At 33.9% G+C, this 12550-nt stretch overlaps 1 protein-coding gene across 1 annotated transcript in view; it reads left to right on the top strand.

Annotated features, from left to right (window-relative positions):
* Abca5 (ATP binding cassette subfamily A member 5) overlaps positions 1 to 12550 on the top strand; it is a 68614-nt gene that overhangs the window by 8066 nt on the left and 47998 nt on the right. The window contains exons 3-10 of the mRNA XM_055592412.1: positions 636 to 840; positions 2052 to 2213; positions 3196 to 3284; positions 5977 to 6206; positions 6993 to 7134; positions 8377 to 8565; positions 10336 to 10483; positions 11652 to 11820. Coding sequence (XP_055448387.1) covers positions 636 to 840; positions 2052 to 2213; positions 3196 to 3284; positions 5977 to 6206; positions 6993 to 7134; positions 8377 to 8565; positions 10336 to 10483; positions 11652 to 11820 — 1334 coding nt within the window. The remainder of the gene's footprint in view (positions 1 to 635; positions 841 to 2051; positions 2214 to 3195; positions 3285 to 5976; positions 6207 to 6992; positions 7135 to 8376; positions 8566 to 10335; positions 10484 to 11651; positions 11821 to 12550) is intronic.

Here is a 12550-nt window from a genome sequence, read left to right as displayed (position 1 = left end):
GATAAAATAATAGCTTATTCCTAGAAAAGCAGGCCATAAAACTAATTAAGTGTAATTTTAATATTAGTAAGGTAGTATTTTTAATTAGGAGCCAAAGAGTTTTTCATTTCACTTATTATTTTTTTTATTCCAAAAGCATCTCCTTACAAGTTGCTTTAAGATTTTATGAATAAATATACTTTGTCCCTCCTTTTTATTTTTAGTTTTTTGGTTTTTCAAGAAAGAGTTTCTCCTTATAACAGCCCTGGCTTGGCTGTCCTGGAACTCGCTTTGTAGACCAGGCTAGCCTCTGCCTCCCGAGTGCTCAGATTAAAGGCATGTGCCACCACTGCCCAGCAAATATAGCCGGTCTTAAATAAATACTCTTAAGACATTTAAACATTATTTTTATGTAACTTTATTATGTAAGTTGAATTAAAACATTTCAGTAAAACTGAATGCATATTGAAAATGATTGAGTGTTTGTAGTTGGTGGGATGCTCAACATTCTTTTAAGATAGGATTGTTTTTACTTTCTCTACATACATTTATTTTTTCCCCTTAATACTACCTATATTATTTACATAGAAATCTTGATGTTTTGCAACCATTCCTATGCTTTGTAATCACTTTGTTTTTTTTTTTTTTAATTGTAGGAAATTCTTTTTCCTCTGTTTTTTTTATTTTGGCTAATCTTAATTAGCATGATGCATCCAAATAAGAAATATGAAGAAGTATCTGATGTAGAACTTAGCCCTATGGACAAATCTAGCCTCTCTAACCTTATTCTTGGATATACTCCAGTGACTAATATCACAAGCAGCATTATGCAGAGAGTATCTACCGATCATCTTCTTGATGGTATTGTAGTCTTTTTGAAATTTTTTTTTATTTATGCTTATGTCATATGTGTTTGTGTGAGTGTATGAATATGTGTGCACAGGTGCCCTTTGAGGCCAAAATAACCCTTATGATTCCTTGGAGCTGGAGTTACAGCAATCTAATGTGATCAGCTAGGTGTCATGAGAACTTTAAAACTTGGTGAGTTAAGTCACTAATGTGAACTTGCACAGCTAATTTGTGGTCAATCCCCATGACCACAAATTCTGGAGCTTCTGTAATGAAGTCAACTTAATATAAACAAAACTACAGTAGATATTTTAAAAAATTGTCTAACTTTTGTGATAGAAGGGTTACAGTGTTTTCTCCATTTAGCTTCTGAAGAGGAGTAAGCAAATTAGGTATAAATGATGGTTTTTCTTCTGAAAAGGCTTTGCAGAGTTTTGATATAATTGCTAACATTCATTTAGGGATGTTCAGTTGTTGGCCCACAGACTGCATGTAGTTGAGGTGGAGGATAGCCAGGGATATGGCCCAACACAAAATTACTGCAAACAGTAGATTTTTTTTTTTTTTTTGTGAGTTGATTGCATGATTCTTGAGCATGAACCTTGTAGATGATCATGTTGTAACATAGTGTCAAAAAGCTGGATATCCCTGGAAGAGTTTTTTTTTTTTTTCAAAGAGTCAAATATTTAGAGATAAAACTTAAATTATTATGACTTATTTTACTTTGAAACAAGTAATTGAGTTGCATCATTAATTTTATAATTTCATTTCTGTCTGAAATCTTATACACTTTAAAAAGTGTGGATAGCATTTCAAGGTCTATTTCATTACCACCACCCCCCAAAATTTAAAAGTGGATATGATATCAAAACTATTCACCATTAGAATATAGAATTAGAATGTGTTACAATGCATTGAAATTTTCAAATAGCATATTTTGATGAAAAAGCTACATATTGTTTTATATTGCACTATATCATGATGTAAATTATATTGTAATGACATAATTTATGTAATCCGGTTACAACTTACTATCTGTAAAATAATACTGTTAATCATTTTATGTCATTTTTTGCAGTTATCTTTATTTTCTAAATTAGTCAATAAGACAAAAGTACTGATAAAATATTCCATTCATCAAATATTATTTAAAAATGAATCTACTATATTACAGTAAGCTGTTGCAATTTGTGAGTTCATTACATTGTTCTAATATTTTATAGTTATAGCTACTGAAGAATATGAAAATGAGAAAGAAATGCTAACATCCAGTCTTTCTAAGACCAGCAACTTTGTAGGTGTGGTCTTCAAAGACATCATGTCCTATGAACTTCGTTTTTTTCCTGATATGATTCCAGTGTCTTCTATTTATATGGCTTCAAGAGGTAAATAGCTTTATCCAATCATTGAACTCAATGTTAAGTGCATTTCTTTATACTCAAGATGGTGTTCATTATTGCCATTTTCAACTGTACTGCAGAGCAAAGCTCATAGAAGCTCGCCGAGACCGAAGCAGCATACAAAGGGCCTGCATGGGTCTGCACCAGGTCCTCTGAGCTTATATTATGGCTTCCAGTTCAGTGTTTTTAAGGGATTCCTGAGCATAGGAATGAGTGCGTCTCTGGTTTGTGTGCCTTCTCTTGGGCTCTTTTCCTTCTGTTGGTCTGTCTTGTCTGACTTCAGTGTGATAGTTTTTGTTCATGATGATTTAGTGAGCCATGTTTTCTTGGTGGCCTCCATGTCCTCTGGCTTTTACGTTCTTTTTGCCTCCTCCTCCTCAGTGTTCCCTGAGCTCTGATGGGAGGGATCTGATGGAGACATCTCATTCAGGGCTGAGTGTTCCAAGGTCTCTTACTCTCTGTGTAATGTTTGACTGAATATAAATTCTACTGCATCTGTGTTGGAGGTTAGAGGACAACTTTCAGAAGTTGGTTTTCTTTTATCTTGTTGAGGCAGGTTTTCTTCTGCTGTTTCTATAGCTTTGTACTGTAGGCTAGCTGGCTCATGACTTTCTGGGCAATCCTCCAACTCTAGCATCTCACCATAGGAATGCTGGAGTTACATATGCAAGCCACCATATTTGGCTTTTTCTGGCTTTCATGGATAGTACTTAGGTTATCAGGCTTGAGTGGCAGGCACTTTTACTCACTGACCCATCGTGCCAGCCGTAATATGTGTAATTTTGTCTGAGTATTCAAATCAGTAGGAATTTTAACAGATACTTGTCTCTGAAGGATAGTACCATGTTTTCTTTGGTCCTGTAGAGAGGGATTGATTATGCCACTTTGGTAAGCTGCCATGTATTATTTTTAGAAGAAAACACTTACAATATTGTACAGAATCTCTCTCATATTTTTCTTCTTATAGGTGGCTGTTCAAAGTCTTGTGATGCTGCTCAGTACTGGTCTTCAGGCTTTACAGTTTTACAGGCATCGATAAATGCTGCCATTATACAGGTAAATGTACGAAGGAAGAAAATCAAACCATATTCTAATAAGTATTCCTTATTTCTTTAAAGCTGAATTTGGTTAAGTCACTTAAAAACATATATGATATATAACTTATAATCATTTTTAAAATAGATAAAATGGAAATTGTATTTCCTAAGTTAATACTTTTTGAAGCTTACTTTTATTGGATAGTTTTATAAATATGATTTACCATACCATATATCGGTATTATATATTTATTGATTATAGATAATGTTTCTGAAATATTCCTCTGTTATAAAGAATCTGAGCTTTTAGATCTTTCCCTTTGAATACACAAAAGTTTATGACAGGGACTACTTTTATTATCTTAATTGTTGTGCTAGATTTTATTTTCTATTTAATAAACATTTATTAAACAATGTTTTTAAAGTCATGTTTTAATATACATTCATTTCATGTTTAACAACCCTTTCAGTTAGAAACTAAATAAAAGTAATATCAGGTAACTTCAGAATTCTGAATTACTGGCAGAGGATCAGATGATGGTCCTTTGACTCCTTAGTCTGTGCTTTAGTACAGTTCTGCCTCTAAGATGCTGTATAAATTCTTAAATTATGTTATAAAGATATGACCTAGTTCAACATTACCCACTTTAGAAAAACTAGCCTTAAATTTTGTGCCTGAGGATTAAAACGATTAGAATTACATACCACATTTCTCAATTTTCCCTCAGGATCTCTGAGTTTTTTCCTATTTGATGTCACAAGTTGAAATTTACTATAAAATATTTTACTTTAAAAGATGCATATGGCTGGGCAGTGGTAGCATACCCCTATAATCCTAGCACTTGGGAGGCAGAGGCAGGTGAATCTCTGTGAGTTGGAGGCCAGCCTGATCTATAAAGTGAGTTCCAGGACTAGGTGGACACAAAGATAAACATTGTATCAAAAACAAATAAAATTCATATGAACAGTCTTCTGTACCAAAGTATATATGAATGTGATAGAAGTAGAACTGAAAGCTAAACAAGAGTCCTGTCCCTCATAGTTGTTAAACTGCTAGGTAGTATGACTGTAACAATAAAACTTTTTTGTGACAGGACTCTTGTAAGAACCAAATAAAATGATGTATGCAGAATTGTCTTACAAATTCTTGGAGCTTGCATTCTGTGAATGTATTAGAGTTTTGTAATACTATACTAGTTCAATTGTATTGTGTTTAAGATAATGTTTGAAATATTAGATGTGTCACTACGATGATACTGCAGAACTTAATTGTGTTTTAGTCAGACATTAGCCATTACAAGCCTAGACCACTGTGCTGTACAGAGTTGTACTTTAGGCATTTATCTGAATATTAGAAGTATCAATTGGTAAACATTTTTATTATGTAATTCTGTAAAAATGTTATTTATTTATTTACAATTTATTCACTTTCTATCCCAGCTATGGCTCCCTTCCCTGTCTTCTCCCAGTTTCACCCTCCTTCCATCTTCTCCCCCTATGCCTCTCCCCAAGTCACTGATAGGGGAGGTCCTCCTGCCCTACTGTCTGAGCCTAGTCTATCAGGTCTCATCAGGACTGGCTGCACTGTTTTGCATGTATCAGTTTTAAAGCAGTAAGAAAACATGATCTTTAAAATTTATTTATCTTTATTTTATGTGCATTGGTGTTTCACCTGCATGTTTGTCTATATGAGAGTGTCAGATCTTGGAGTTACAGACAGTTGTGAGCGGCCATGTGGGTGCTGTAATTTGAACCCTGGTCCTCTGGAAGAGCAATTAGTGCCCTTAACTGCTAGCCATCTCTCCAGTCCCAGAAAAAATGCTCTTTAAGGGAGCCTTTTTTTTTTTTTAAAGATTTATTTATTATTTATACAGCATTCTGCCTGCATGTACGTCTGCACACCAGAAGAGGGCACCAGATCTCAATATAGATGGTTGTGAGCCACCATGTGGTTGCTGGGAATTGAACTCAGGACCTCTGGAAGAACAGCCAGTGTTCTTAACCTCTGAGCCATCTCTCCAACCCTGGGAACCTTTTTTAATATAGCCACAGGAATGGTGGCTATTCAGCATTCCTTTGAGGCTCAGCTTTGAGATAGCATATTCTTTTCTTTTTTTTTTTATTTTTTTTATTTTTAATTTTTATTTTATGTGCTTTGGTGTTTTTCCTGCAAGTATGTCTGTGTGAGGGTGTCAGATCTCTTGGAACAGGAGTTACAGACAGTTGTGAGCTGCCTGGGTGCTAGGAATTGAACCTAGAGCAGTCAGTGCTCTTAACGGCTGAGCCGCCTCTTCAGCCCCAGTTGACACTTAGTGAGATTAGGGTAGGTTGCACATCATTTATTCACTAGGAATGAAAGTTTACAGAGAACTGGTTCCATTTTCATAATTGAAGCAAATTCTTATTATGCCTTTAATTTGCATAATGTTGTAATAAAATTATATGATTTTATTTAATTGGGTGAATTAATTAAAATTTATTCACTCACAATCTTTAAACTTTTAATTTCTAGAATGAATTAAAAGCAGAATTCTACTTTATATCACGATATGATATGTTCACTCACCGTATTTCAAGAGTGTGGCTTTTTGAGTATTTTATTTGCGTGAGGTTACATAATAACCTTAGGTGTATAATAATCGCATTTTATTAGGAGATATTGCCAAAACTAATTTAATTTAATTTAATATATTTACATTTGCTAATTGTAGTTGAAGACCAATGTTTCTCTATGGAAGGAGCTGGAGTCCACTAAAGCTGTTATCATGGGAGAAGCTGCTGTTGTAGAAATAGATACCTTTCCCCGAGGAGTCATTTTAATATATCTAGTCATAGCATTTTCACCTTTTGGATACTTTTTGGCAATTCACATTGTAGCAGAAAAAGAAAAAAAGTTGAAGGAATTTTTGAAGATAATGGGACTTCATGACACTGCTTTTTGGTATGTTTAATGGTTTATTATTTGATGTAATTAATAGTTATATTAAATATACTGATCTTCAGCCGTATCCTTTTATTTAACCCAATTTAATGTAATGCTGATCCTCATTCCTTATGTTTCCATTTTTCTTAGAATTTGAAATTTTGTATTGAAATTGCTAGATGAATTAGCTTTAAGTAATTGATGTGTATAAACTCAAATGTTTAAAATAAATTTGAATTTTTATATGATTTTTTCTATACTACTGGGAAAATAAATAAAATGTGAAACTAAATAATATTTCCATTGAGCTCTGATTTGAAGGGGATTCTTGAGTTAAAATAGCCACTCTAGTTGATCTTATTAATCAGCAGCTCGCTTTGTGTGAGTATAGTAATTATTGCCATTATTTGGTAGGACTTTAAGGTCTATGAAAACCAAAGTCATCAGGGATTTAAGAATAGTTCATTTCTTATAAAAATAATAATATTGACTTAGTAAACTCTTACACTTTAGGAGAATAGAGGTATTGGTACTCCTGGGCTTTAAATTAATCATGACTTGCCATTACATTTTAAAGCTTTGACTCTGAGAAATAGCATTTTATCTCTATGTCAGTCACATCCACCTGTGACACGACTAGTGCTTTATTCTTGATTACCTAACAATATTAATGTGAACACATGAAAATAAATTGATTTATAGAATAAAATGGCTAAAACAAATTTGAAGTTTAGTTTAAAGCGATTTTTTTCACTACTGGAGCTTATTCATTTGGTTATAAATGTGTTTGTGCTTTCATTGTAGGCTTTCCTGGGTTCTTTTGTATACAAGCTTGATTTTCCTCATGTCCCTTCTTATGGCATTCATTGCAACAGCTTCTTCATTATTCCCTCAGAGTAGCAGCCTTGTGATTTTTCTACTGTTCTTCCTATACGGATTATCATCTGTGAGTATTTTAAGTGGGACTGTCAAAGTACTTGGTAAATGTAGTGAGAATCTTCTTTGGTTAACTTAGTCAATTTTCCGTTAAAGATATTTTTACTAAGTTACAGATAAATAAAATAGTATATGATGTAGTATTGTTTACCAGGCATTTTAGGATAATTACAATATAATCTCACATTTAAATCTAACTTGTTTTAGCCAGGTGTGGTGGCTCACACCTTTAACCCCAGCACTCTGGAGGCAGAGGCAGGCAGATCTCTGTGAGTTCAAAGCCAGCCTGGTCTACCAAGTGAGTCCAGGACAGCCAGGGCTCTGTTACATAGAGAAACTCTGTCTCAAAAAACAAACAAACAAAAATATTAACTTGTTTTGGTGTTTAATATTTTACATGTATTTCTTCTATTGTTTTTATACAGTCCTGTGGAAGATTGCACACTGCTGTATTTTTTTTCTTCTTTCATGAGGCCCTAGCCTTTTCAAGTTTATACTATAGGACAGTTAGTTTTAAAGGTTTGGTTTGTTTTTTTAAGAAATGTAGTTTTTTTTTTCATTATTTATTTACCTTACTATCTGGATTGCAGTTTCTTCTCCCTCCTCCCTATCTCTCTCCAGCCTTGGTCTCTCTCTCTGCCCTCTTCCCCTCCCCTCCCCCAATACCCCCTTTGTTTTCCTCAGGAAAGGGGAGGCCTCCCATGGATATCAACCCGACTTGATATATCAAGTTGTAGTAGGAGCAGGCATATCTCCTCTTAGAGGCTAGACAAGGCAGCCCATTTAGGGGAAAGGAATCCAACAGAGTCAGAGACAGCCCTTCTCCTGCTGTTAGCCGACCACATGAGAACCAAGCTGCACATCTGTTAATATGTGTAGGGGGCATATGTGTAGGGGACCTAGGTCCTTCCCATGCATGGTGGTTCAGTCTCTGAGCCACTGTGAGCCCAGGTTAGTTGATTCTGTACATTTTCTTGTGGTGTCCTTGACCTCTCTGGCTCCTTTAATCCTTCCTCCCCTGGAATGGGAGTTACAGACAGTTGTGAGCTGCCATGTGGGTGCTGGAATTTCCTTTGGAAAAACAGTAGTGCTCTTAACTGCTGAGCCATCTCTCCAGCCAGAAACTATATTTTAATAGTTGTAGTACCTCATGAATTCAACTTTCTTTCACAAAAAGTAAATTTTTGTGTCAGTGTATAAGAGTTGTAATGTATAAGAGTTATACATTAACCTTAACATTTATGCTTTTTAGGTGTTTTTTGCTTTGATGTTGACACCTCTTTTTAAAAAATCAAAACACGTGGGAGTAGTTGAATTTTTTCTCACTGTGGCACTTGGATTCGTTGGCCTTTTGATAGTTCTCATGGAAAGTTTCCCCAAATCGCTAGTGTGGCTCTTCAGTCCTTTCTGTCAGTGTACCTTTCTGATCGGCATTGCTCAGGTAATAAATTCATCTTTCATTCACCAAGTATTTTCTCTTCTTGCCAGTTCAATGCAGCATCTTGTTCACAACTAATATCACCTGTTGTTTGTAAACAAACAACATTATCATCTTTCTATCATGAGAAAGAAATGTAAGGAAACTGTCAAATTTCATCAGAAAGAAATACACTAGAGAGTACATTTTATATTTGTTTTCACTCAGAATTTCTCTAATTGTAAGTTTTCAGTTAAATGTATTGCTTACAAATTCTTCAGTTTTTGCTTTTGTGTATTTCATAATGGCGTTTTGGTGTAAAAACTCAGTTTATTAGAAGTTGCTGGTTTAAGTTCCAAGTAATCTTCATTGCTGTATTATAAACATATTTAAATTTATTTTAGAAGAATGCTGAATAGAAAATTGTGCATGAAACAGAACAAAGTTGTCAAGATTAAAGTAGTAAAATATGTAGGTATGGTAGCTTTTATTGGTCTAGGAACTATGGAATTGTCATTCATCTAAATAATGCTTATTTAGAATTAGGGTCAGAAGAAATATCTTAGTTATTAAGAGAACTAGCTACTCTTTCAGAGGGTCAGAGTTCAATTCCCAGCACTCATATGGTGGCTTTCAAGTGGCTATAATTCTAGTTCCAGAGATCTAATGCCCCCTTTTGCTCGTGGGCGACAGGCACACATGTGGCACACAGGCATACATGCCTGTACACATAAAATTATAAGACAAATTTTAAAGTTAAGAATATTTAGATTTATGAATTTGTTTTTTTTTTACATGTATTAGAATCAAATGAAAAAATCTTATAAGGAGCTATTTTATAGAGTAGAACATAAAATCAGTTATTATACAAAGAAAATATGATTTTTTTACTGTATGTGATTTATGTTTGATATTATGAGGTAATATTACAATAGGTTATAAATATATATATTAATCAAGATTTAATTACTTAAGAGTCATTGTTACATATTTTGAGACTATATTGACTTTCTCTTCAAAAAGTAGAGCTATGGTAATACATTTTTGTTGGTAATGACAGGATTCTTAAATATCATTCCATTGATCTCCTTCAGTTTGGAGATGAGAGGACTAAGATTGAGGTGGAATGAGCTTATTCCCACAGAGGAATGACTTGTACTCAAACCTGACCTTAGCCTCTAGAACGTTTCTCTCCACACCTGTGCCTACTGCATATACTTAAGTAATTGTGTTGATCAAAACACTTTCCCTTTTTTAGTATTATAGACATGTTGACCGTAATTTTATGCTGTAATATGTATTTGATCCTTTTTTCTTAGGTGTTATTAACATTACACTTTACTTTCATTTCCTTTGATCATCATTACATTAGAATTAAATGACTCAGAAGTGTTGTATACAAGCTTAAGAAGCACAGACTGGGAAAAAGAATTAAAAGGAGAGCATGGTGATGCATGCTTTTATTCCTAGCACACCTTTAAGTTCCTCCTTTAATCAGAAAGCAGAGGCAAAGATCTCTGAGTTCTATGTAGGCCAGCCTGGTCTACATAGAGTGATCCTGTCTCAAAAAACAAAACAAACAATCCAGCCCCCCTTCCCTCATACACAGAATAGAAATCATGATTAAATGAGTCATTTAGATAAACTTCTTTGTGCTCTTACTATTTCTCTTATAAAAACTTGGTACCAATTACTTTTTAAATAATTTTATTAATGTTACTCTGGAATTTACAGAATTATGCAGTTTTATTCTAATTTTTATGGAATAAAGTTGATGTTTTATTTTTTTTCCAGGTCATGCATTTAGAAGATTTTAATGAAGGTGCCTTATTTTCTAATTTGACTGAAGGTCCCTATCCTCTAATTATTACTGTTATCATGCTAGCTCTTGATAGTATATTCTATGTCCTCCTGGCTGTATATCTTGATCAAGTCATTCCAGGTATGTGGTTGGTTACTGTAAAGATTCTAAAGTAATTTTTCTCATATAGGATTAATTTCACATTTTTCTCCTAGCTAGAACATTTTATGTCATATTGATGGTTTAATTTGCTCTTGAGTAATATATATATATATATATACATATATATGTATATATTCACAATATATATTATATTGCATATTTACTAAGCACTAGTGAGCAAAAAGAGATTGTGTAACAAGAGAGATGTTTGCTGATTGTGGTGGCTCACACTGGTAGAGTTTACTGAAGGAGGTGGAGGCAGGAGGATCATGACTTTGAGGCCAGCCTGGGCTTCACATTTTTAGCCGGGTGTGGTGGGAGAGGCAGAGATAGATGGATCTGTGTCATACGAGGCCAGCCTGTTATATATAGAGAAAACCCTGTCTCGAAAAAAAACAAAACAAATAAAAAGATTTTTTTGAAAGCCTAGCTGAACTTCACACATTAATCTTATTGTATTAATCTTTTTAAACGAATTTATTTTTCACTCTAAGATCCAAAACTATGAAACAACTTTTTATCTCTAAATACTTTTCATCATTTTAAAATTTACTTTAATTTTGAAAAATTAAAATACAATTACATCATGTCTTCTTTCACTCTCCTCCCTCTAACTCTTCCCATGTCCCCCATCCTCAAATTCATGTCATCTTGTTTTTGAGACAGGGTTTCTCTGTGTAGACCTGGCTGTTTTGAAACTCTTTGTGTAGACCAGGCTGTCCTTGAACTCAGAGATACACCTGCCTCTGCTTCCCAAGGGCTGAGATTAAAGGTGTGCACCATCACTGCCTGGCCAGAGCCTTTCTGTTTTTGTTATAATTACATTTTCCTATATTCCAGGCTTGTCTAATATGGTTAGACTAGTTGCTATGTCTTTATTTAATTACTTTTTACTAATTTTATTTGAGACAAGGTCTTACTCTATATTATTTGCTGGCCTGGAACTTGTGTACTTTCTGCTGGCCTTGAACTCATAGAGTTCTGTCTGCCTTTGCTTCCCAAGTGCTAGGATTCAAGGTGTGTGCTACCATACCCATCCAATATGACTTTTAAAATTAAAAGTAAGTAAAGTAAGCTTATTTACTAACTATGATTTAATAAGCTTTCAAAAATAATTTCTTATAACTCAGTTTTTAATTTTTTTTAGGGGAATTTGGCTTAAGGAGATCATCTTTGTACTTTCTAAAACCATCATATTGGTCAAAAACCAAAAGAAATTATAAGGAGTTATCAGAGGGCAACATTAATGGGAATATTAGTCTTAATGAAATTGTTGAGCCAGTTTCTTCAGAATTTATAGGAAAAGAAGCTATAAGGTATGTTTAATTTTTAAGTACAGGTAGAATTGTTGATGGGAATTATGACATTTAAATCGTATACTACCATAAAATTCACATTTTAGGCAGTTTAACAGTGTTGACATGAAATGATACCTAGTTTATTTTCCTTTTACTAATGTAAAAAGTATTTAATTCATGAAAGGTGAAAATAATATAATGCTGGGCTTGGTGCTTCATGCGCGTAATCCCAACAGAAGCAGGGGGATCGCTGTGAGTTGGAGGCCAGCCTGGTCTATGAAGTGAGTCCAGGATAGCCAAGGCTATGCAAAGAAACCCTGTCTCAAAAAAAAAAAAAGAAAAAAATGTAAATTCCTTAAAACCAATGCTTTACCTAGAAGTTGTGTTAGGCTGAAAATGAGTGATTGATACTTAAAATGGACAGCAGGACTAGACTTTTGTAGTATCTTTAGATAATTGTTTCTTTAGTATCAATTTTATTTGGTTCTTTACTTTAACAGGATGGTAGTTTATTATTTTTCCTATTAAATATTTTAGCCTTTTCTTTCCTCCTCTAGGTTTTGTATGCAAATTTATTCTTGTTTTGGCCATGTGATTTCAAAATATCTCTCAAGTTCCCCCATCTGATTTTTGTACTTCAAATTAACTGTTACCTGACTATATTATAAAATCCTGTCTTAAGAATGTGGAAAGTGTCTTGTATTGCTGGGGATGCATAGCTAATTCAAAATTTAAAAGGTACATCTTA

This window comes from Psammomys obesus, unplaced genomic scaffold (assembly GCF_907164565.1).
Source record: "Psammomys obesus unplaced genomic scaffold, mPsaObe1.curated_primary_1811, whole genome shotgun sequence".
NCBI classification, from domain to species: domain Eukaryota; kingdom Metazoa; phylum Chordata; class Mammalia; order Rodentia; family Muridae; genus Psammomys; species Psammomys obesus.
The sequence above is the reverse complement of the archived record's forward strand: the minus strand, read 5'-3'. Positions and strand labels throughout refer to the sequence as shown.